Source organism: Melospiza georgiana, chromosome 2, assembly GCF_028018845.1.
Source record: "Melospiza georgiana isolate bMelGeo1 chromosome 2, bMelGeo1.pri, whole genome shotgun sequence".
NCBI lineage: Eukaryota > Metazoa > Chordata > Aves > Passeriformes > Passerellidae > Melospiza > Melospiza georgiana.
Window position 1 is genome coordinate 64,514,118 of NC_080431.1, and position 26,331 is coordinate 64,540,448.

A 26,331-nucleotide genomic window follows, 5' to 3' on the forward strand; every position below is an offset into this window, starting at 1 on the left:
AGCTATGTGATATTTTACTGCCAGACTACAGAAAAGTAGTCTGTTATGTGCCTCTGCACCTGAAACATGTAGTGCAAACCACCACCTTATTATCTGTAGTAATTTTTATTATGTTTCATAAGGTTTTGACATCATGCAGAGATGATACAATACAATTTTTAGAATCCTATTATAATTTAAGTTGGAATATTTTTCTCAATAAATATTGCATTACAATGTGCATGCTGAGTTTTAGAAGCAGAGGAGTCATATCCAATTTAATAAATATGAGCTTTAACCTTGATTTCTGCCCTAAAATGTAAATAAGTCAATTTATCTGAGTAAAGCTTGCTCCCAGTCCCAATTAACATATATCTTCCTCCCATTGTCCAGGCTTGTGCTTGCCCTGCCAGTGCGGAGAGTGGTTTGCAGCACATTTTGGTGGGAAGTCTTTGTGACCCTGCTGGGACTCACTGCTTGGTCTTGGGTATAATTTTCTGGAGTCCAGCTGCTTGCCTGCATAGAATGAGGACAGCCCTGTGCTGGAGGCTGTGAACTGAGGGTGATACTTGCTCCAGGTCAGAGGAGTCCCTATGAGATCCAGGGGCACAGTCCATAAGGGAAAATGCAAGGGTGAGGGGTGACTGCCCCCTATTTGTTCGAACACATTACGTGTAAAAAAGAAGCTGCAACCAGTATAGAACACTTCTAAAGTAGAATCAGGCATTGTAAAACTTAGCAACTAATGCTCTTTGAAAATCCAAGCAGATCTCACTTCTTTCATGGTACAAAAGCTACTGTACCCACAATGGTGATGGCCTAGGGGACTTTAAAGGAGTGCTGCAGAAAATAGAACTTGCTATTTCTGGAATGCTGCACTGTTTTCACAAAGTGCTGCTTCAACTACATAAAATTTAGCAGAAATAACAGCATGCAAACATGCCCAGCATCCTCAGAACGAAGCTGCCTTGGCATAGCAGGGATCAGTTGACAGCAGATTCAGAAAAGGATTGGCAGCCCATGTGATTAAGAGAGTTTCATGCTTGTTTATTAAAGTCCCTTCTATAAATAGTCCGTGTAAGTTTACAACTGCATACTAGCTTTGTGCTGGCCCACATCTTACCTACCACCTTCCCGGAAAACACTCCTACCCTCCAAGCCCATATTTTTTGTGCTTTCTTTTGCTCTCCAAGTCTAATTATTATTTATTACAATAAAGTGCCATACAAATGTAGATGAAGTGCATATTCAGGATCACAGAGATTTGAAGTGGGCAGATCCTGAGCACGTGGGTGACTCACTGAGGGCACTGGTTGTGGTTCAGAGGCAGTGGCAGAAAGGAGCAGTTAGCACCTTTAAAAATGCAGAGGATTTTATATCTCTATCTCTATATATATCTATAGCTATATATATCTGCCTAAGTAGGGCTCTGAGTTGCAGATTGCTCCGTGTGGGTGAGCCTTGTCTGTGTTACCTCGTTCGTGGCAATGGGGGCTGTGAATGCTCATCCCTGAGACCAGCAGGGCTTTGTGTGGTTGTGCTGAACAGGCAGTGGAGATGGAGCAGGCTGGACTGAGCAGGTCATGGGAAATGGGCATGGCTGTTGGCATCCCTGTTTTCAGCACCCTTTTCCATCTATAGATAGTTTGTGCCATGCCAGAACTGTCACAAGGACATCTCCAGATAGATAGCGTTACTGAGGAGTACTGTGTTATGTCTCCCCGTTTCTTCCCTTTTCCATCTACAGCTGGGAATGATCAAGAACTTGATCAAGAACTTTCCATCTACAGCTCAATAATCAAGAACATTTGAGGGAATGATCAAGAACTTACACAGGGCTTTGCTTGTTCCTCAGCTCTTTTTCAAAGACAAAGCCCCTTGCTGACAGATTTTGGAGGTAGGTCTGCAAATGGGTGTAGTGCAGTTGTAGCCTCCTTTCTCTTCACGGCTGTTCTAGCCTGAAGAGTGATTCTTCAAGCCATGTGCTTTAATAACCTGCCAGCATGATAGAAATTAAATTCATCTGGAGCATGAGCAGGACTATCTCCATTGTCCTGTGTTCAGGCCCAAGCATGGGCAGTTGTTTTCAGAATACAAGAAAAGCCCTTCTTTCATTTAGTTTCTCACTCTTCTCCTTTAGCATACAGAACACAATGATCTGTTTTGTGTGATTATTTTGGCAAAGTCTGGGATGATTTTTTCAAGTTGGCTATAATGCAGTTCAAGTCACATCCAGATTGCCATTTATGATGAAATTCAATGAATGTTGAAGTTCTGAAACCTTAACATTGCCCTTTGGTGCACTGTAAGGAGGGCTGCAGTGTGAGTCAGTACTCACTCCTGAGTTACAGATTTGGTTGCGTTTTTTGTTCCACCCTATCTCACCTTATTTGATGAGCCCTTGCACACCAAATTGGACCTGTTTGCTTTTGGTTAGTTAAATAATTGTTCTCACTGCCTTAGTAAGTTAATTATCTTGAATGCAAAACACCCTCTAGCCACAGGATGGATAACATGTCTGAGTGTTAACTGATTTCCAGCAGTAAACTATCTTGCCTTCCAAGCTCCAGTTAGCAGGTCTTGAATCATTAGCAAAAAAAAAAAAAACAAACAAGGAAACCATCTATTAAGCTCCTATTGAAGTTCCTTCTCACAGGACTGTTTAGGAGCTTAAGGGTCAGAGTAGGAGGCACAGAAAAAAAGTGCAAATACTGTTACCTGATTTCCAATATAAACTCTGATAAGAAAGTGGAGGAACTTTCTAGATCTTGCTTGCTTTTGGGGGTATCTCTGCTGGTCACAAATGACATGTTTTCCCTTACTGGTAATCCATTTTGGCAAAAATACATAATGTGGGCTGAACTGTAGGCATTAGGGTGCAGATAGTTGCTAAATAGTAAGCTGTTTTCACTAGCCTTGAAAGGATGCGGATACCTCCTGCTTCTCTCAGTGCACTGCTCTAGCCCAAAGCTGTGATTCAGTGATGGTAAATTATTTTACTGAGAGACACTGAAGTTGATTCATTGGCTTTATTATTCCTAAAGGATAAATTGCTTATTCTTTAGACCCATGCAAAACTGGCCTTTGAGGTATACAAAGTAAGTCTGATGTCTTTGAACACGGTGAGGAAGGTTGGCAGGTGCTCTGCTTGGTGGCTTCTCTGGCCTGCAGCCAAAGCAAGGTTAGATTTATGCTGCAAGCTGCAAGCTCTACACCCCTAGGTAGATCCTCTTCACTGTCTTCATAAATGACTTGGACACAGGACCTGAAGGTACACTTACATCATTTTGCTGATGATACCAAACTGGGAGGAACTGTTGCCTCCCTGGAAGGCAGAGGAGCCCTGCAGAGAGACATAGGCAAATTAGAGACACGGGCAATCACCAACTGCATGAAGTGTAACGTGGGCAAGCGCTGGATTCTGCACCTGGGACGGGACAATTGTGGATGTATGGATTGACTAGGAAGTGGGACACTGGAAAGTTCCAGGAGAAAGGGATCTGAGAGTCCTGGTCAATGACAAGTTGAATATGAGTCAGCAGTGCCCTGGCAGCCAGGAGGGCCAAGCATGTCCTGGGGTGCATCTAAAGCAGCGTGGGCAGCAGGTCAAGGAAGGGGATTCTCCTCCTCTACCCCACTCTGGTGAGATCCCACCTGGAGTTCTGTGTCCAGTTCTGGGGTCCTCAGCACAGAAAGAACATGAACCTATTGGAGCCAGGAGAGGAAAGCCATGAAGATTACTAGAAGGATGGAACACCTCTACTAAGAGGAAAGGCTGACAGAATTGGAACTCTTCAGCCTGGAGATTTCTGTGGAGACCTTAGAGCAGCCTTCCAGTACCTAAAAGTGGCCTGTAAAAGAGGTTTCCTTAAGGGGTGTTAAGATACCCCGTGCCTGGAAAGATTCAATGTCAGGTTGGTCAGGGCTCTGAGCAACCTGATGTAGAGGAAGCTGTCCCTGCTGTTTGCAGGGGTGTAGGACTAGATAACCTTTAAATGTCCCTTCCAACCCAGGCTACTCTGTGATTGAATGATTCTTGTGGGTCCCTTCCACGTCAGGACATTCTATGTTTCTGTGATTGATTGTATGAAAACTGGAAAGAACTTCTGGTCCTTACTTGAGCTTCAGCACCAGTGGAGGCATGCAGGATTTATACCTACAGTACATATTTGTGAAATGAGTGTAAGCTGAGTTGTTCACTGTAAGAGGAATTTGGAAAGGTATTGCATATGTGTTAGACACACCAAATGCAGCCTCACACGTGGCTGGGCTAGTTCAGGTTTCAGCCTTTTGAACAGCTATCATTTGACTGGTCTGCTGGTGAAAAGGTGAATTTCTCACCTACATCTTGAGAAGGCCTTCAGAGGTTAAAAAGGGAAATGGCATTTTATTTTATTTCAATAGGTATCAGTCATGCAGAGAGCACTGGTGCTGCACCGTAAGAGGAAATCGACTTCTGTGGCTGCAGAGGGATCATCGGTGGAGGAAAGTTCTGGCAGAGAGCAACAACCAAACAGTGGAGTGGGGTTTTGGGTGGAGCACAAGCAGCCTGGGAGAAGGATGTCATGTACCTGAGATACCTGCAGCAGCTCATTCCAGCTTAGCTACCTTGGAACAGGTTGTTCCCCTGAGGCATCTTAGAGCTTAATCTAAACCAATGATAGGCTGAACTCATCATCAGCTGAAGTCGGGGGAAAGCTTCCTATTGGAATAAATGACATTGGGATCATGGATTTAGTAACCACTTAGCATGGACTGTTTAGCTCTCCTTCAAAACATATTTTCTTTCATTGTTTTTGCTACAGAGAATAAAGCTGACATCTCCATTAACACGAAGAATAAACATTTTGTGGGTGATGCCATTCAGCTTTATCGGAAACCCCAAGGAAGCTCTTCAGGGGAAAGAAGTATGTTTTGTGTTTCTGTGGTTTCTGGTAAATACAAGATCAATGAAGTGAGCTCTGATGTTTGCTTTCACACTGAATGCAGCCAGGATGTGTTTTTCAGTATTTGGCTGACTACTGTAGATTTCACCCTCATATGTTTCACCTCCAAATTTGCAGTGGTATTTTAAATCATAGTGTCTTTTGAATAGGCACGAAATGACTATTTTGATTAATTTGCAAAATAAGAAGTATAAAAATTTATGTTCTGTAAGCATCCAGAGAGAAATTTTCAATTATCTTTTTACTAATTTCATCCAGCACAGTGATTTTAGTCTTTTCCTGAAGAGCTCAAGAATATCTCTGTATATATCCTCCAATTACAAAATTTTCTCCTTAGCTAAAATCACACATGGAAATTTCAGTCTTCCCAAAATAGCACTCTTAGAAAAAAATGTCCTCTCAAGACTGGAGTTTTATAATGGCAATGCCTTCAAAACATCAGTGTCAGCCTTAGTTCTTCACAAAATGGAACATGGTTGATTGCTGGCTCTACAGGATCCCCATCTAACCCCATCTTTCAGGAATCAGTTCACAGTTCCTTCTTAACAAACCTGGATGACAGCTTTTTTTTTTCTTCCAAAATGGAAAGATGTTACTGTGTGGGTTTTTACTTGTGCTAATCATAATCATAATCATGATTTTAAGGGAAACACAGGAAAGGAAGACAGAGACCTACATCACTGATTTTCATTTTTATTTATATCAGAAATCATGTTGACCTGGCTTTTGTCTAATTTTATTGAAAGGAATTTTCAAAGAATCAGTATTTATGTACTTAGCACTTTGTCAGAATTAGACCCATTTAATGGCCCGAAAAATCATTGAGCCATTAAAAACTGAACTGCAAAAATACTTCTCTCATATAAATCCCTATGCCTGAGGATATTGCTGATCTGCATTTTCAATGTAACAACACTTGGGTTTCATTCATGTCTTGTAACAAAGGAACATTAATTGAGAGGATCAAAAGCCTGGTTTCCAAAAGACATTTTTGTCACTGCTGACATGAATTTCCTCCATGTTCCTTGTTCCTGGGATGTTAGAATATTCTGGCTAAATTAATGGCTTTGATTTTTTTTTTCCACTTTGAAGAAAATATTGGCACTTCTTTTTTTTTTTTTTTTTTTTTTTTGATAAGGCTTATCAGGTAAGGTCTAATATTAGTGTATGTAAGACTGCTTATTGGAGTTCAGCTGACCGGAGTGCTTGAAAGGCACTGGCTCAAAAGACAGCTCAATTTGCTTGACCCTTCTGGCAGTAGTGAACCTACCACACCTTAATTTGTGTACCAATATGGCAAAGATTTTGCTTAGTTTAATTTGAGAGGCTCCTGGGCTTGAATCATGATGTAGAAAACGTACAAATAGGAATAATCAAACAGAATTGCCTATATGGAGACATAAAAGCCAGACGTTATGATTGTAAGAATGCTTACAGCAGTGTAACATGAAAAGGGTTTTCCTCACATTTGTTGTTACTGGGTTCAAGTACAGGTGAGTGTATTCCTGATTTAATCTTTGAGGTAAAAGGCATGCATGGCTTTCATGCAGGTGGACTCATCAGCATTCCTGAATTCTGCTTGAATTTCCGTGCTGAGTGCTGCTAGGGAGTTAATGAATTGGAGTCCAGTTACCTAACACTCACTGATGAACTGGTGAGGTGGCAATTTCTAGTCCCATGGGGGTGGCAGGGTAGGAGAGGTGCTTGTTGTTCCCCTGTCTCCTGTTGCTGGCCACACAGTGTGTACCCCTGTTATGCTGGACCAACATTCCTCCCTCTGCTTTAACCTCCACACTCCTGGACACCCCTTCTGCATAGGAGTGACCAAATAACTTACATTTGCATTTTTCATTCTGTAAGTCATTCCTCTTCTTTCTCTCTTACCTGAAGGGGTAGGTAATGAAAGACAAGATTAAAACACAGTTTAAGACAAAATAAGTTGAGGAATTCTTTTAAAAATTGAAGACTTCCATCCATAAAGGGGAATCCAAGGCCCATCCCAGCAGGTAGGGATCCTTGCCAGCTCTTTATACATCAGTGAAAGTGTGTCCTGCTAATGTAGGCCAATCTTGGAGCTTATCCTTTCTCTCCCAGCTGTCAGGATTTCCTAAATAACTTTCTGCATAATCCAGCCACAAGTATCAAGGAGAGGAGGGTCATGAGTCATCCAGGCTCTAACATAGGTACAAGGTTTATGACCTCCTTTGAGAGTTTCCTGTCCTTGTTCCTGTTTTCTTTCATTTCCTCCCCATTTGTTTTGTGACTTTCACCATACAAGCTCCATTTCTTCTCCCAGAAAAGTCTTTAGGTGTTTGTCATCCATTCCAATGGGACCAAGAATAAACTGGAATTGCAAAGTTGTTCATTTCAGCCTGCCCTTGCCGAGCTGATCCTGCCAAGTGTTTGCTTAAGTTTTTTAACAAGAAAAAAATAAGTAAATTATATTTGAATAAAAATTGAACTGATTTGTTTTGCCAATGGGAAATGGTTCATTTGGAGTCATCTCTTGGGAAAGCAAATAATTGCAATGTTGGATTTCAAAATCACGAGTAAAGATACTGATGGTACCTGGATTTAATCCAGAAATTCATTATTTAAGGTACACCAGGGGTATAGGAGACCCAGGTTCAGTTCTCTCAGCTTAGTATGAGAACTTGAGGCCATGCCTCTGGCTTTCCAGACCTGCTACAAGCTTCTAGTGAACCCTAGAGAAAGAGTGTCCTCCTCTCAGACCCTCACATTCATTTGGTTTGGCTCCGTATAAATGGTCATTTGTTACAGCAAGGCTCAGAAGGTAAGGATATCCTGGCTGGGTGAGTAAGCTGACCATCATGCTAGAGAAAATCTGTTTCTGCTTCAATAACTATTCAGCTGCTTTGTGTAGAACAGTTAGATCAGGAGAGTTTGAGAGAATCATGTCTCCACCCTGTGCTGCAACTTACTCAATACCTCCTTTGAAAAGATCAATGTCTTCTAGGAGAGAGCCTGGTATTTCCCCCACAGGCTTGGGTTTGGATAACCCAGCAGCCTCAGATGAGCATAGCTGTGCTCCAGCCACACAACCAAACCCTGGAGCAGGAGCTTATTCAGTGCTTCTGGGTTGTGTACTGGGAGAGAGAAAGGCTGAGCAGCCTTCTCATGTTGATCTAGTATGTGGTGTGTCTCTAGCAAGATTCAGTAACACCTTATATTTGTCATTGTTTCTCAGTAATTTCTGTAAATGGCTTTTAACCCTGAGTATGAGTCCTATTCTGATCAAGGTGGGTGTACAGTTCTCTATTCACTGTGCATTATGTGTCCTCTCTCTATTTGGAGAGCCTACAGGAGATGAAAGACTTCAGTACAAAGGGAAACAAATACAAATAGCAAAAATGGGGAGGGCTGTGTCTATATTATTGTCCTTTGCTAAATGCTACTCATGCTAAATGCTACGGGTTTTACAGCTTGGGCTGTAAAGGTTCAGTGAGGACAGTCCCTAACAGATTTTGTGTTAGAATCTGACTGTTGAATTATCCTGTAAGTGCCTTTCACCTTTCACTGAAATGTGGTCAAATAAATTACTTTATGGCAGCAGGTATGGGAAGTCACTGCCTGATTCTCACTCTCAGGCAAGTAGCTGATTTGCTTTCCTTTATTCCATTTGTTTTATGTCCTTTTGCAGGGAAGGCTGCTTGTCCCCCATCAGCCCAGAGTCATGGCCCCTTGTGCAGTCTTTCATATGCCACAACCGAGTGCTCATCCTGGACGGCCACGTGCAGCTGAAGACGAGTCTGCAAACCCAGGAGCGACACCTTTTCCTCTTCACAGACCTTCTGGTTGTTGCCAAGTCCAAGTGAGTAAGGCCCCTCAGGTGCTGCTCCTGCAGAGCAGACCTTTTCTTCAGTGGAACATAGCATGGATTTCCGGAATGCTTTTATAGTAGCAAATCTTCCCTAAATCATAAGGAAACATTTTATTTTGACCTCTCCAGGGACCTTTGAAAGCCTCATAGCCATGGAGGAATTTCAAAATGCAACATTTTATGGAAGTATCAGATGTTCTTTCATATATTTCTTGTTTTCTGTCATCTTCTCCACTTTGGGAGTGCAGTGTCACAAAAGACTCATTGGCACTCAGCTATGTCCAATGAGCTAACTTCAACTTCTTGTTTTAGACAGGTCATCTTCATCCTGTGGGGTTTGGATAACACCAGTGGTTGTGCTGTAGAGGGATTAGAGGTTTTAACCCTTACCTGGAAGCTGCTTTGATACACGCCAGGCATGAGCAGCTGTATAAAAATAGAGATTGCAGGCGGCGCTGCGGTGTCTGGCTCTGTAGGTTGTCCTGTGCCAGAAGGAAGGAGCATGGGGAAGGGGAAGCCATGCTGAGCAGTCTGGGTAGTGTTCATGTGTAATCAGGCTTGCTGTTGAGCTCTGATTATTCACTCTACCATTCACAATTAAATCACATTTACAAGCTGTGTCGAGCATGCCAGCTTCATGCGGCATTTGTGGTTTAAGGCGGTTTTAGAGGGTGCTTTCACTTGTTGTTATGGGTTATGGAGAAATAATAATAAAAAATCCTGATGTAGCTTCATTCTCTGTTAGGCACTGTGTTGTGGTTTCACAGGGTGGGCAGTCTCAATGTGAATCCTGGGCTTTTGCAACGTGTCATTTTGCTTAAGCAATTGTTTCAGGGGCTTCTGGGAAAAGCCAGAAGAAGTCTGTGTTTTCTGTAGAAATCCGAGCTGTGTCTGTTTGAATCACACATAGTAAACATAAGCCCCCCAGCTGAACTCCCTCACTTGATGTGGTGTGACAACACAGAGGATATTTTACACAAAACACGTTCCGCTGTGGGTGGGTGGAGAACATAAGCATGTTATGGGGAAATCTTGGTGTTCTACCAGCACCAGCAGTAACAGCATTGTTCTGTATTGATTTTTGTCTGTTGCTGGTTTAGGGTGGAATCCACCTCACCTAATTTCAGCTGTAAAGTGAAATACTTGCAACTTACATACACTTCTGGGTTCCTCTTACAGTCACTGAGGCAAAACCAGCTCCTGACTGTGGCAAACTCACCTGTGCTGAGAGAGCATTGATAGTTGGGAGTCTCTCTCTCTGTCCACTGGCCATTCAGTGGGCATGGTCCCCTAGCTTAGCTCCTTAATTGTAGAGTAGTCCAGCCAGGAGGGATAAAGCCCCCTTCCCTGGTCAGCCTGCTGAGCACAAGCTGTGTTAGAGCCCCTGAGCTGCACATTACTGCAGGTTTGGCTGGGTCCCAGTGGGACTATTTGCATAGGAAAGCACTAGTTGGTGTAACCGCACAAAAATCTGCTCCCCAGGGAGTAATAACAGCTCCTACAGCATGTGATTTAACGTGGTGAAGAGAAACAATGTTAAAAAAGGTGGAAGAGAACAATTTGTGCTTTTGCATGTGAAAAAGAGGGGGGAGCAAGTCTTTGCTAGGAATGGCAAAAATAGTATTTTGAGTGATTTTACTTCATGTATTTTGAAGAACTAATTGGGATGTTCTCTCTACAGCTGCCCTGTCAGCAATTAAAGCATCAGAGCTGTCACTAATGAATGCTACTTAAAAATCAGCATTTTTAAAGCTGTCTCACACTAAAATGCCAATGCTGATTCCTAGAAGGAAAACCCAAGTGTGTATTTTGCTATGTGGCTGTGACTCTTGACTGCCATTGACTTTTTAATAGCTGGTACAGAGTCAAAGCAGTAAGACTAGCACAGAATTAGTGATACTGTCGAATCTGACTTAACTTCAGAATTATTCCTTGTGAATAATTCTGTCTTAAGTAGTTTTTCATCTTGGGGCATATGAACCCCTAAGGTATCTTTGGTCCATCTGGGCCCATTTGGGTGGGAGCTCAGCTGCAGATGACCAGTCACTGCACAAATGGAGCTCTTGTACAGTCAGGCTTTGGATGGCCAGCAAATGGGGACAAGTTTTTGCCAAAGAGAACAAGTATCTTGTGTCCTCTGAGCTTGCTGAGTAAACTGCTTGTACAGGACTGAGCTCCTGCTTAAAGGCAACAAATTGGCATTGCTCCCATTGGAATTTGTCCATAACTGGTCCATGTATGACTTTAGACAAGGGGCCTGTGGGTTCATGGTTTTTTTGCTGCATTCTAATAATATCTGAAATACAAACTGCTACGGTTTCCTATGATGCATTAGACTAGTTTGTAAAAAATAATAATGATACTTACATGCTGTGCTCCTCTGCTGTCCTGTCCATCACTATCTTCATGTGAGAGTTAAGTCACAAATGAAAGAGTTTTTCTAACTAAACCAAAGTCAAGTATGTAAAATGTTATACTCTTTTCTATGTATTGATCAGATTTCTTACAGAGAGTGTATGTCTTTATTTGTCAGAGTAAATATTACAAGGATCTGTTAGTTCAGTGATGAAGGTGTCTCGCATGTGTTTTTGTGTGAGAGACACAGAGAAATTGTTTCCTTTTTCTCCTTTGTGATGTGCACCTGCATACATATACGTGCCTTTTAAGGGTATTTTCCTGAAGTGGCTGGACATAGAAATGAATGGCTGAGTTCATACATGGAATTATGGCAGCAATCTCACAGTAGATCCATAAATGCTTTTGTCAGAGAATTCAGTTAAGGTGATTAGCAAATCTGGAGAGAAATTAATCTCCCATCTGTTATCGGCTGCAAGGAATCCAATTGTAAGCGAAAGGAACTGTGTGTACTCTGCAGAGGTAGCATAACTTGGGATGTGCCAGTATCTACAGCACTGGTCTTCATGATTGTTCTGTTGATTTCAGTTGATTTGGAATCTGCCTGATATTCACAGTAACATTTGCTAGGGGACTTCCTTAAAAAATATACAATACTCATTAGATTGTTACTGCACCCATTTTTTAAATGTTCTGTCATGTTTCTTCCTTAGTCAGCAATATATTAATTTCTAAAGGTAATACTTTGGCATTTAAATAGAAGACACATGTTTCACAAATGCTAAGAAGCCATGGATTGCATAAAGGACATGGCAGATAGGGATAAAATTATACTTCAGGCTCTTTAGATGTTAATGGAGGCTACTGTTTCAGCACCTCTGGAAATCAGGCCACTTGAATACTGATAATAGCTGAAAGCTGTGACTAGGCATGGCAAACAGGGAAGAATATACATCAAGCATGACTGGAGAACATCCTTGTGTTTCTGCCAACACCCTGCTGACACCTGCTACTGGCACTGTAGGGATCTGGCTTTATGGACTGTAAATATTAAAAAATGAAACAGCATGTAGAGTGTTCAATGTACTGGGTAATGGCAAAAAGAAGTTGAGGAGAAAGGGAGGGTCAGCAGATTGATTTGGTGGTGGAGTCAGACCAGACATCCATTTATTAACATCTACATTAGAATTCACAGCTGTATTTTTTGGTAAATCTACATTTTCACAATTAATTCAGTGGTCAGCCAGAATACAGTTATTTTTGTATTATTGACAGACCTTACTTGTTGCATCATAAACTCATTTGTTAACAAGCATGTTGAAAGGTGCTCCCGTTCTTTAAGTTTCTCTTTAATTGGGTAGCAAAATGTAATAAAGAGAGGTGAAATGTGCAGCTGATCAGGAGACACCATAGCCTTAGGTTTGATAAATATTGATGGTTCTTTCTTGACCTTCCTCTGAATGTGCTGCTCTGTCCCACCACACCTGTTAGCACAGTGTCAGCTGGAAAACTCAGACCAGCCAGGTTCATCTCTGTCCTCTTTAAAGCCACAAGGGTCAGGTGCTTTCATGTTTCAGGCTGTGTTAGTTCTGTCTGTCCCAAATCAAATACCTTGTAAACGAGGCTAATCTCAGAGAAGGTAGTCCATGTGTGCCAAAGCCCTAAGAAACTGCTCACCTGACATATTTATTTATAGAGCACTAATCACTGTGATGCCCAGCACTGTCCCTGTCCACATTTGCAATGCAGTGGTGAGCTGATGTGCTCTTGGTTTCAGGGAGGTTTCTCCTCCAGCCTTTCCCTGCTGGCCCAGGAGAACCATAGCTCAGGTAATTCTGCAGGGCTTGAAGTGAGTGGCTCTAGCAGTGCTACAGAGCTGGATTGACTTCTGGAATTTTTACTTGTTTCTCACATAGCGCTGCCACTCACTAATCCTACAAAGGAAGGACACTTAAAAAGAGAAATCTATTGGAAGAGTTGAAGTTAAAATGTGAAATTCTGTAAATTTGACCTTTACTCAATTTTTAGCTACATAAAACATAGGAAGGGCCACGTTTTCAAAAATTGGGCAGATTATGTCTCTTCCTTGTAGATGAGTAATTATTTTGAGAATGCACAAGGTCATGGCTCATTCTCCAGGTGATATGTTCCTAAAGCTACCATGTGGGAAGTTTATGAGGGCTGTGTGGTGACCTGTGCTATAGTTAACACAAATAGCAATTTTCTGCTTGTTTTTTCTTCAGGTTTGCTTCATTTGCCCTGGCCTAGTTGTCACTACTTAAACTCATCATCGCTTTTGACCCTGAGACTAAGCAATAGAATTGTATTGTGAACTCCTCAATGGCATTAAAGTCACTGAAAGCAGAGTCAAATACAAGTGGCAACCTTTGCCTCATAGCAAGATTTGGAGGGCAACTGTAGACATGGCAAGATTTGGACGGCAACTGTAGACAGCTTTCCCCCAAGAAGGGGGATGTCCAGGGATGCCAGAAGCAATCTGTTTATCCCATAAATAAGAGATTTGTTGATCCCATTGAAATGAAAAATTGGTATGTTTTTATATGCAACCCAATAAAACATTTTCTTCAACTGAAGCAGAAGAGCTGCTTCTATCAGCTCCAGTGCAAGCCTCACATGTGCCTGAAGGAAGGAAAACTCTAGTTGTTTAATCTGCTGTCTGTGTTTTCATGTGTGTGACACACCTGTGAATTTCCACCTGCAGGTCACACTCTCATTTCAAGCTGAAGTGCCAAGCGCGTCTCTGTGAGATGTGGACAGCATTTTGTACAGAAGAAGTGTGTGAAGGCAGCACAGACCCAGACAGGTCCTTTGTTTTGGGCTGGCCCACCACAAACTGTGTGGCAAACTTCAGGTAAGAACTGAGGTAGATTTTATTTAACAAGTTCTGTAGATGTTTCTAGGCTGACATGCCAGCCTATCACAGATTGATTGAGACTATCACAGATTGATTTCAGCACCAGTGAATGTGGGGAGCAGGAACTTACTGATTCTCAAACCAATTCCTTCTACTGCTCTGAGCGAGCTGCCCTCCATACCTCATCTTCCATCTCACGTATCATTTTAAAATTTGAGAAAATACATAATTTGAGAAAGCACTTTCTGTGCTACAAACTTGGTCAGTGAAAATTACCTTTTTTTGCTATAACTCGGCAAATACCTTGGCTAATTAATAAGATGAACTACAAATATTAAACAGCCAAGCTAATGAAAGGATCAAAGACTCTCTTGTATGACAATTTTAAACAGAAGGCCATGTATTGGAAGTAGCAGAAAACTTACAGTGAAATAATGACCTTTGTCCTATTTATCTTTTTTGATTTAATTGTGCCAGAGAAAATGTCAAAATTCCTCTTAAAGCAGAATCTCTGAATTTTAATATCAAGAAAAAATTTGGCTGTCTTTGCAGCATTGACTGTAAGACACATCAGGGCTGTAGAGGTAATTTCAGTGATTAGGATAATTTTAGTCTCAGCAGGAGGGCTCTTTCATTGCTTTGGATGAGGGGAGGGCACCATCCCCCTGAAATCCCAGCTGCTTTGCCTGAGTCTCAGGAATCACATTTTCTTCTTTATCAACACAGAGCAAAAGCTGGAGTATCTGGCTTAATTTCTATGTCCCATTGTCCATATCTAAGGACAATGTTGTCTACAAATTGCACTCTCCTGAGCTGGTTGTGCTGTTTGTTTTTTACACATAATAGTCCCGAAGCAGAGATGAAATTTTCTGTTGATTTTCAATTGAAGTCTTGCCAGAATTTCAGGAGCTCTGCTCTAAAGACAGTATGTGATCCTTTATAGATAACTGAAAGTAGTTGAGTAAGAAAGCAATAGCTTCAGTCAAAAACAGCTAGAGATTTACAGAAGTGAAATTATTTGTTGTCTGGTACAAAGAAAAATCTAAAGGGCCATGGGTGAGTGCATAGATATCTGTCCAGCAGAACTGAAACAACCAAATCAGAATAATTTTTTTAACATTATAAAGTGCATTTTCCTCACAGCATCAGTGAGTAGGTTTGTAGTTCCCTAAATGCCTGCTGTGTAAATTTGAAAAACTAGATTTGCAAAAGCAGCAATGGAAATAGCAGTTACATTTGGGCTGGGATTTAAATCAAGAAAGTTGAAGCAAAATTAGGTTAGATTCCTTGAACTGTCATATTATTAGCTATATTTTACTGGACTGCTTTTTATCCTTCCTAGTATACACATGAGATAAAGAGAAATGAGATAAGCCTCAAAATGTCCAAAGTTAAACCCTATTAAGTACAGTGGACTTTTATGTACTTTGTGATGTGCTGATAAAACAAGTAATAAATACGAATTAGAGTGGAAAGAAATCTGTGTACCTGAGGAAATACCTTTAAACTTTTGAATTAAGCTTTTTTTTTAAAGTGCCTTCCTCTTCTATTTGGACATTACTTTCAGAGTTCAACACATTTCCTACGAAATTCACTGGTGAAGCTTTACCTTCTGTGGCAAAAATGGTAACTGGGGCTTTGGATCTTCCTGGCAGGCTTCTCAGCTGACTTTGCAGGGAAGCAGACTTTTCATTCAAATCTGGGTAAACCTTTTAGTTTTTGTAGGTATTTATGAAATTGCAATCAAGAGAAGGTGCATTCCATTGTTGTTTGTAGAAGGACTGTTTTGGTTTTAGAATGAAGGCTTATTTGTCCTGTTTTTCCTTTAATTCTTTCAGGTCTGCAGAACAAAAGGAAACATGGCTGTCTGTTTTGCAAAGGTACTTTATTACATGGTCTCTAAAGACACTGGAAAGAGTCCTGGTCTAGACCAGTGATTCCCAAGCTGTGGTGCTTATGCCATCATGATAGATAATATTAAGAAAAATAAAATTTCAAATATTAAGAAAAAAGAATCTCATGTCTTCTCCCTCAGTAGATGTTGTGTGCTTTATGCAACAATTCCTGTGCAAGGAGGAAGTTGCTTCTCTGTGCTCAGCAGAAAACTGGAGCAATTCCTATCACACGTTGTTCCTTGTGGTGGCATTCAGGCAAGCCCAGCTCAGAAACCTCTGCTCTAACCTCTCTGCTGCTCAAGGCTGGCTGTATTTTGTCCTGAAAAAACATGCCCAGTGCTGGAGGGTTCTGTTTTCTGGTTGCCCAGTTCTTCTGGTTGAGGCTTTTGTCTTTACCTGCTTCTTCAGAGTAGCTGGGTTGTTTAAGTCATCCTTGCTGGGATGATTTCCAGTTCACTGTTCTCCTGTTCAGTCCTTGGAACTAGTCTGTACTGATGGAACTGATTCCAGTAGGAGTCTGTAGTGCAGACTCAGGCATCACAATGATGTGTAGTTTTAGCTTGATTTTTTTCCCATTTCTTTCTCTGCTGCTTACTCTGATTTCTGCAATGAACTTCAGTGCAAGAGGGCATTCGGAGGTGCCACAGTCAGCCTCCCTTCCACACACTGCTGGATACTTTCTTGTCCTCAGAGATCTTTCTACTGGTCTGCAAACCATCTCCTTACCAAGTTACTGCTTGATTGCTGTATAAACTATGTCTTGCTATTTATGTGTGCAATATTAAAAATTTACTTGTTTTGTTCTTGCTTTGTCAGTCGGATAAGAGAAGAGAAGGAAAAGGACAACCCTAAAAGCATCCGCCTGACAATAATTGCAAAGGACGTGGGGACTTGTGCATATGTAAGTGTTCTTGAGCTAAACTGGGCTCCAAATCCACATCACCTAGCAGTGCTAGTCACCTGCAAATCCTTTGGATATTGAGAGGTTTCCTTTGGTTTGCTATCTCCTTTAAGGATTCAACCCCTCGAAAAGTCTTGGCATAGACAGCCCTGTTTGTTCCCTATCTTTAATATACAATTTCTTTTTAAGGCAGTGTGCTTGGTAAGAAATACTGGTTCTGGCAAATGAGTTAAAGACGAGAGTGTGAAGTCCCAAGAAACACCTCTAGTAGAATTTATGCATAAGCATCTCCAGAAATGTCAGTTACAGTTGTTATATTGTTTATAATAATCTTAAGTCAGTAAATCAGTGTATAAGAGCACCCTGAAATTGCCTTAAGCACGTTAATCATCAAATAATAGATTTTGGTGGATTTATAGGCGAAGTAGATAGTAAAGGAAGGCCACCCATAATGTGATTTGTACCTTTTTGACTATATAACTTTTAACCAATTTAAGCTAAATTCTTGTATGTAGCCAGTTCCGTAGAGATACTCTAGCATTCAGTGATAGTCAAACCATTCTTCCTCTGCTTTTTGTAATTTCTTTCTAACTGTGCTTGTGGCATCTGCATTTCAAGCTCAGAATCCTAAGGAGCATGGACAAGGGCATAAGAAATTTTCACAGAAGTTAGATGTCACTGTAAGTCTTTGCCCAAAAATGACTCACAACTTAGAACTCTATATTTGCATAGATGTAAGCATAAAGGAGTCTGCCTTTTTCTATTTTTTTCCCCCCAGAAAATCATTATTAAGGTAAACAATGACAGAATTGCCAGGTTGCTAAGACAAAAGTTAATAAGCAATACTAATAATTGTGACAGTTCAAATGCAGGACTGCAGATCAAGGTCTGCTCAGGTGTAAAAGTCTATAAATCATACATGCACTCAGGTGTTGCAGTCTTGTGCCAGGGTTTGTTGGGGCTTTCTGCAGTGTCTTTTCTCCTTAGCTATAATTAGCTCTTGTGCCATATATGGTCCCTTGATGCTGACAGTCCTAGGAACAACACTCTGTAGTCTAGATATTATCAGTAATAGAACAGTAGAGGAACAGATGGAAATTTTGTGATGCACATAGTTCTTATGGTGCTGTGGTTCCTGTGCTACAGCAGCTGGAGACACCCAAGAATTATTGCATTTTTGGACAGTAGGGAAGGCTGAACACAAGGCACAAACTGTATTCTAGCCAAGAGCAAAACTTATGCAAATGTGCTGACCCACTCCTGAGAGCCAGATGTCATTGCTTCAGGCAAATGTTAAATTTTTTATGGTATGAGCGTTCAGATCTGTCCTGAAGCAAGACACACAGTATTCTCACTACTTTCCTTTCATTGCCGTGGCAGCTTGTTACTGCCAGGGTCTTACACAAAGGTACAGCTTAGATATTTTTAAAATGCAAACTGTCGGGGGTTTGTTTCACCTGAACTTCTTATGGCCAGCATAAAAGTGATGTGCTATAGGGTGTTGCAGACTCTCTTGGGACTGGCAGTAAACATCTCCATCCCAGCTCTGCTGCCTTCTGTTCTTTAAGGTGGGCCTGGGTGGTTTCCTGCAGTGGGCTTGCCTTGGTTCTGCCAAGCCTTTGGTCTGACCATGAAGCAGCTGCAATCCACAAGCTGTGTGGTCCTGGTGGCAGAGCCAAGCCAGCCTCTAACAGGGCTCAGTGACCTGTGCCTGGTGAGTGGGAGGCCAGGCCAGCATGGGTGTGGTGCTGTAAGCATTGGAGCAGCCCATGGGGTGAGGCACGGAGCACTGCCCTGCAGGACAGGAGCCATGCTGCTGCCAGGCAGCAGGTGCTGAAATCTCCCTCTGGAAGGACAGCTGTGGGAAGTGGCCCTTGGGCTGACACAGAGCTTGGCATTTTGTGCTGGTCACTGTAGCTGGTTAGAAGGTGGGGTCTCTGCTGCTCTGTGCTTTTCCAAACTGCCTATCTGCAGATTCTGGAGGATGCTGGAAAGGTCTTGTTTTAAGTGGATGGAACATTTCCAGGAGGAAGTGCTTCTGGTACTAAGCCAAATCTAGCTTTGAGAAGTCTATATAGAATGTGGGAAAGGTTATGGGGACGAACAGCCTGTGTACAATTCTTTCTTACCACAGAGATCTTCAGTTGAAAAGGACAGAAATTAACAATTGATATTTCACTGAAAAAAAACTCCCTGAAATGTTTCATTGAAACTTCCATGCTTTTAAATTAATCAAACCATTATTCTTCCCTTATGCAGTGTCTAAAAGTGCTGTTAGTGGTTCTGACTTCTTGCATATTTTAATGTGGAACTCATGTCCCAGTAATTGTAATACTCTCTTCTGATTGAGCTGTTGGGGAAGCAGGAAGCAAATATGGAAAGTGTGTGACAAAGCAGAGGAGTCAAACCCTGGTTTCAGACAGCTGGACCTTTATCTATGTAGTATAATTTATTTATCAAGTAAAATTTTAACAGGATATTCTCATTTTTTCTAACAATGAATTATGCAGAGCTACTGCACTACTCAGATACTCTTTGCAAATCCAAAATTTTAATGCCACTTTCCCCTTCTCTTTTTTTTCTGTTCACAGTCAAAAACCCTAAATGTAACCAATGTTGATACAGCAAATGATGTCATTCTGATGGCTTTGCAGCAGCTGGGAATTAATGTAAGTCCTTGCACCAATTTTAATGAATCTTTCTTTGTAGGTACTTTTAACAATCTGATCTTCCCTTGCACTTTTTCCAAGTTTTAGGATATGAACATTAATGAAATCCTTTAACATAGTAGTCCAGAGTTGTTGAAATGCAGCAGAAGTGCCTTGTTAAATACAGACATCCAGAGATTATCAAGTGCCTTAAAATTTTTGAGTGAGACTCTCATCCCTGTAAGGGATCAGTCATGTTTCAAGTTACTTTTATATCAGGTTGCTTTTGCTGATGCCTAAGAGGAGATACCTTGACGCAAGGAGTGAGAGTTTGATAGAGCTCCTTTTGCATGCTTCAGTGTGAGCAAGAAGCCTGCTGGTCTGCCTGTTAGCTGGTTTCAGAGTGTGCAGACATGCATGATCAGCTGTGTCCCCAGATTGCACTGCTCCCAAGTGTCCCAGTCAGGTACTCTGAGTATCCGTGGACCTTTGGAGTTATGTAATACACAAATGTAACTCAGTGATTGCGTGGAATCTGAATGCACCCAATTTAAACAGTGTCCTGAGACTGTTTTGGAAAAAGGCTTTTACAGAACTTACAATAATGCAGGGTAGTGTACCAGATAGATGCAGTGATCCCTGCTAGATCAAGTCCTGCCTCAGCTGGCTTCCTTTGCCCTAACCCAGACTAGGTAGGGCCTCAGGTGTGGTAGAGGATCAGTGCCAGGGACAAGAATTTTGGCTTCTCACTGTGTTTCACAGCATGGCTCCAACCAGTACCAGTGATCATCATACAGAAGCTCCTGGTGACAGCTTTTTAGCTGGTCTATCAGCTTGCTGTTTGGGTAACAGGATTTTTTAAAATGTTTTACTCATGATGCATACATTCATCTCATTGCATGGAATCTGACAAGTCTTTCCTTACCACAGCCCTGAGTGTGAAGAGTTAAATATGATGAGCAAAATGCCACTGTTATGCTTCCCTGGGGCTTCTGGAGACTCACAGCAAAAGTTGGAGTAACCTCAGGATTTGCCTTCCCCAGCATCCATTATCCATAATTTACACAGGCTTTTAATGCAGGAGTCTATTCTGCTGGCTTGGCATTTCCCAGGCACAGCAATTTGTGTCTGCCCATCTTGTTATGGCTCAGACATCTCATTTACACCAGGGCTGGGGCCCTGGCTCAGAATCCAGTAGTCCATTTAATTAAGGAATCTCTGGAGTCGATAGAGGGATTGCAAGGTGAAAAGGATAAAAGGTGAATTAAAATTAGGATTTTAATTGCAGATTGTCTCCCCTGCTCTGCACCAAAAATCAGGAGACTGAGTGCTATTACAGCTGCAAGTCTTTATTATGATGTGCTTCATTTTTACCCATTTTACGGGTATCATTTGCACTTCCTCACTTTGTGTACAGAAAAACCAGGAAATGGTAATATTTAAAGAGAATACTTGGAGATTAGCAGGACAAGGAGCTGGTTGGGTTTCAGCACTGTGTTCTTTTGTATGTACCACAATCAACCTTTTCCTCCTCTTTACACTTTTATTTCAAGTAGAAAAAGAATGAAAGCCATATGAAAGATGTAAAACCTTGCCTGCAGAATTATTTGCCCAGCTAATATACTACATTTTTTACTGCGTCTTTATAGCAGAAAGCTTTTTTTTTTTCATTAGAGGCGTATCATAAGATTAGCAATAAAATCAAACAAGCTAAATAAATTAAGCTGCAGCCTGCATATCAATCAAACACCCAGCCCCCTGGTAGGATTGTTCTGGCTGTAAGGAAGCTCTGCCTTACGTGCTGTATCAAGGTTTTTTATTTCTGTCCACAGAGAACCACTTGAAAGGAGCTCCATGACTTTTCAATGGCACTTATAAAAACTACATTTCACATATTGTGTGATTAATGGGGCTATTACTTTGGCTGAGTTCACTCTGGTTTAACACATCAGGGTTTTTTCCTCTGTGGTTTCTCTGGTGAAATGACAGCTAGCTCGTGCAAAATGGCATTGATCATCTGCTCCAAATTATCAAGTGGGGCAGAAAGAAGGGCCTTGGGTTTCTCAGCTTTGTAAGTACACTTGCTGACTTTTCTGGGACAGTCACATTTATCCTGACAAATGGCCTCATAAAGCCATAAAGGACAGGATTTGCAGTCAGAGATGAGCAGTCTGCCTCCTGCAACCACGCTTAACTGGTCCTTCCCTTCCCTGCTTCCCCTTCACAGCAACGAACCCTTTCATATATGTCTGTGAAAGGAAAAGCAAATACCCTTTCTTGTGCTCTTCAGCTGTATTTATTTGCTCCTGGCTGCTTGCCCCAAGGCATCAGGGATGTCTCCAAAGCCTATTTATTTTCCTTCTGCCCCCTGCTAACTGACTTAACAGCAGTGCTAATATGGGCCAGAAAGCTCTGTCAGTCAGAGAGCAGACTGCAAAGGCTTTGTTGGGTGTATCAGCATTACATCAGGTGCGTGCAGCAAGTAGGAAGAGTCTCAAAAGCCTTAGGAACGCTGGGTGAAGGTCCAGAAAATGCAGGGTAGTAGACAAGTCTGTTTGAAAGGAGGTAGGAATTAACTTTGGATCTAAGTAAATGCTGTCATGAGGTATTTATTTCTTTTTATAGCCAGAAAACTTTTTTATTTTGAACTATTCTGATTTAGTAGTCTCACCAAAAAGGGATTTAAGGTAAAATAGATCACTTTTAATGCAGTGTATTTATCCACTTTTTTTTGGTACATTTATACTAAAGGCAATATTTAGAGCTCACTTTAATTTGGTTTGATTTAAATGAGAGGTTTTCACAGCTTTTCCCAAAAACATCACATTCCCCAGTCTTTTGAAAATGGTGTCTTTTGATGTAAATTTATCCTCTCTGCTGTACACTTTAAAAGAGGGCTCAGTAGTCTTAAAACACCGTCCAGCAGTCCCAAGTCCTTCCACACATAAGGGCTGCACAAAAAGGCTGCCAGTGCCCTACAACAAGATTTTGGGGCAGCACTGAGTGCCAGGATCCTGGGGCTGCCACCCTTGCCTTGGCATCATTAGGGTGGGCTCAGGTGGAGGTGCTCCTGCCCTGTGCTCCAGTGTCAGTCACAGGATGCTCTCAGCTCACCAGCATGAGCTCTTCCTGCTTAGAGATGTGGAAAAGCTGTGGAGAGGGTGGAGCAGAGTAGTGAGGGGGTCTGACATCCATCCCTCTGCTGCCAGGAGGCGCTGCAGTCTGAGGGAAAGAACTGGGGGCAGATCTCCCCCTTTTTCTTCAGAGATGATGGGCTCCAGCACCTCTCACTGCTCAGAGCTGAGCCCTGGTCACATAAACCACACTACATACAACAGACACACTGCAGGAATTTTGCTGGTGGCAGACTTGAGCACTGCAAAAGTAAAGGGGATTCCTTTGGCCCTGCTGGCAAGGTGCAGATTATCCTTATATTGTGAGAAACTTTATCTGAGAACCTGTCCTTAATGGCTGACAAGCTGATTCTTAGTTTTGGTTTTAAAGGGCTCTGAAAAAGACTACAAGCTATGGGTGATTTCAGGAAGAGAACATGCTCCTTACCCTCTTATTGGTAAGTTGTTGACATTGTTTTGTTTTTCAATATTCACTCAGTTACTACTGCTGTAGGAAGCAAGAAATAGAGAGAAGACTAAAGTTCAGCTTCCTCTTTTGCTTTGTTTTTCCTGTTTTTTCTCTTACTTCCCTATCACATGAGTTTGCCTCTCTGGAGTTAGGGAAATGGTGATCCTTTGTTTTGAAGAGCAGATGTCTGCTTGTGTCACTAAGAGGTTGAAGAAGTTCATTTATTTCTGCCCCAGTTTTGCTGCATGAGCCCCAGAGTTTCTGCAGAGTTGGCCTCTCCAGTCACCTCCTCTTCTGGAGGTTGTCCAGCTTTCCCATATTTCTTCATACACCTCCATAGCATTGTCCCCTCCTCAGCAAAACGCAGCAGAACTTTGAGAAATGATTTTTCCTTCCACAACTCAAGTTAACTGATTCAATCCTTTCCAATCCTGTATTTCTCATTTTAGCTGACAGCTCCTCTCTGATTAGGAGCAAATTAGTGTTTATTAATTTCTAAAATGCATTTCAAAACATTTCAGGACCAGGAATCAACACAAATCTCAGAAGTGATTGGATGGAATGATTTGATTTTGGCCCATGATTCACTGAGAACAAATCCCTTTCCATTACTAAGAACATTTTCCTTTAGAAGCCCAGCATTACTTGTGCTGCATGAGTTTGCAGATGATTAGAACAAGAAAAACTTGTGGATTTTCTATTTTTTTCTCCTGCACATCTAATCCCAGTAAATCTTAGCATTCCTTCTCAAAGTAACCTTAGCTACAAATGCTTCACTGGAGTCAGACAACATTAATATTTATAAAGTGTCTAACTTGTGCACCTTATAGAGAGTGCAAACTGTTTTGCCTTTGAAACATACCAGACTTTGGGTTTCTGACCATTATTGTGTATCTTCTTCAGATCAAATCACATCCATGGCGTTAAACATAAAACTAGAGAATTCAGAAATGGAAAAGGCCTTTCTAATTGACTGACTCTCACTGCAAATTCAAGTTGCAATCCTTGGAAAAGAAGAATCTGACATGAAAGTGATGCTTTTCTTGATACTTTTATGCAAAGGTTTATTAGATAAGGCAAACTTTTATTACAGGTGCACGTCAGAAGCAGAGTTTGCCTGTGCCATAGCTTCTTACTATGATCTCAAATAACACCTCTTCCATTCTCTTAGTGTTCAAGTCTAACTGCAAGCTAACAAAAACATCTTAGCATTGCATCCACATTTCATATATTTAACCCACCAGGTCTTTAGACAAGCTGGAAAAGCATCTTTCCGGTGGCATTTGTGAAAGCTCCTCCAGAAATGAATTGCCTCTGTGTAGTCCCCAAAGATGCTGGTTAAGCCAACAGAGCTCATTAGCATCAGCCCTGTGATTAACGTTTCCTTCCTGTTTCAGCCTCAGACAGGAACCATAATTGTGTCTCATTTGACTGAGCTGGTGGCTGTTGGACTTAACATGCTAAGGGAGGGAAGATCACTTCCATACTGGAATTTTTTGGTTTTGCATGCTCAGCAGAAATTTGACATGTCTGATCCCAAAATCTCATTTCCCTCCAGAATGATGTGAGCAAGCAGTACCTAACTTTCAGTGCCACAATAAAAGCAGTAGAAAGAGTAAACGCTGAACTCAGAAATAGTCACTTTTATTTTTTTTTGACAGGCTTTTTTATGTGATACAGCTGTAATAGATCAGATTTTACTTTTACATCTGTTTAACTACACCAAACACGGTAACTCCCTATCTGCCAGTTTATGATTTATGCCCATGCAAATATGGAGAAAAGCAACAATTCTTAGATTACTGAGAAAGTGCTGCGGGCCAGCAAGCCAAATCTGCTTTTCCTCCAGGGCAGATGGAGTTTTGCAAGTCTCCAGTCAATCCAACAGAGATGATTTCTATTTCTCTTTGAACAGGCCACGAGTATCCCTTTGGAATCACAATGAGCCACATTCGTGACGCCATGCCCCACGGATCAAAGCCCTGTGCCTGCCCCAGGCAGCTCCAGGGCCCTTTCCTGCCGGAGCAGCTGCCCCAGGAGCTGCAGTGCCAGTTTGTGCTGAAGCCCAGCCAGGTGGCCGTGTGCCAGCAGCTGAACGGTACGTTGTCCCCTCAGCCCAGCTCTGTCCCCACACACAGCCTGGCCACCTGGCTCTGCTGCAGAAGGCACATGTGCCGGGCTGGGGGCGCAGAGGAGCGTGCAGGTGTATCTTCCAGCTGCTCTGGGGGGGTTTGCACTCTAGCACTCACTGATCTGAGTGTGCTGTTGTACATGTGTCATCTTTGGAAGTTACATTTTGACAAGCTGCCTGTCAAGTGATTGTTCTCAAGTCAGCAAAAGAAAGAATCTCTCCCCTGCAATTTTTGTGAGTCTTGTTAGCTGAGCTTCTCTCTGCAGCCCTTGCTGTGCTCTGCAACAAGGCAGGGTGGTTTCACAGTTCAAGAATCAAGGCTTTGGCACAGAATTCCCATGGAACATTTGGGAAATCCTTCATCTTATAAAGTACTTAGGACAACACTCTGCCTTACTGGGACCCTCAAGTGGCAAAGTCTAGGCAGGTACCTGGGTACCTAGATGAAGTAAAGTGAATAGAACTGAACGAATAGAACTTTATTTCAGTGCTCTTTGAGTAAAATAAAGAAGGTAATATTTTCTTCTGCCTTTGGCCTTGATGCTGCAAAAATAGGAGCATCTGCTGTCTGTTTTGTACTCTGTTGTCAATGACACAATGACTGTGCTCTGCTCATGATAAAACAAATAAGGAGATAGTGACAGGATTGGGAAATTAGACTTAGGGCAAGGATACATCCCATGGTGTGTTTTTGTTGTTCTGAATACCCTAGCATTCTCAGCTCAATTAGGTGCCTCACTTCACCATTAATAACCATATCATAGAAAAAATAACATCCACACTGTTTTCTTGGGCACTCCCCAATACTTAAAATCTTCCACAATATATGAATATTAATAGAATCCATTTGTAATGGTTTTAGAAATTAAGTATAGTGAAGCTATACCAGAGTCCATTACAAATTATTTTGGAAATTGATTATATTTTATATAAATTAATTTCCTTTCCACATGCATTCATCCACCCCCCTCCCAGTAATTTGTATCATATATTACTTCATGGCATATTTTAAGAATGAGGCAATCTAGCAAAGGGGTGTAATTAGGTTTACAGGCCTTGCTTTGGCAGCTGATGTTGACTGGCAAAAGAAAATAGAAATGCAAATCAGGCCTGTAGAGTTCTAATGCAGATGTGTTATCATCAGTGCTGTGCAAGCTGTAGGAGTGGAATGAGCCTGG

The 26,331-nt window shown here is 41.7% G+C and overlaps 1 protein-coding gene across 1 annotated transcript in view; it reads left to right on the forward strand.

Moving 5' to 3' along the window:
- The window catches only part of ARHGAP20 (Rho GTPase activating protein 20), a 58,379-nt gene that overhangs the window by 19,181 nt on the left and 12,867 nt on the right, over positions 1 to 26,331 (forward strand). Inside the window, exons 3-9 of the mRNA XM_058018326.1 lie at positions 8,587 to 8,757; positions 13,844 to 13,993; positions 15,835 to 15,876; positions 16,708 to 16,792; positions 19,384 to 19,461; positions 22,945 to 23,011; positions 24,938 to 25,120. Coding sequence (XP_057874309.1) covers positions 8,587 to 8,757; positions 13,844 to 13,993; positions 15,835 to 15,876; positions 16,708 to 16,792; positions 19,384 to 19,461; positions 22,945 to 23,011; positions 24,938 to 25,120 — 776 coding nt within the window. The remainder of the gene's footprint in view (positions 1 to 8,586; positions 8,758 to 13,843; positions 13,994 to 15,834; positions 15,877 to 16,707; positions 16,793 to 19,383; positions 19,462 to 22,944; positions 23,012 to 24,937; positions 25,121 to 26,331) is intronic.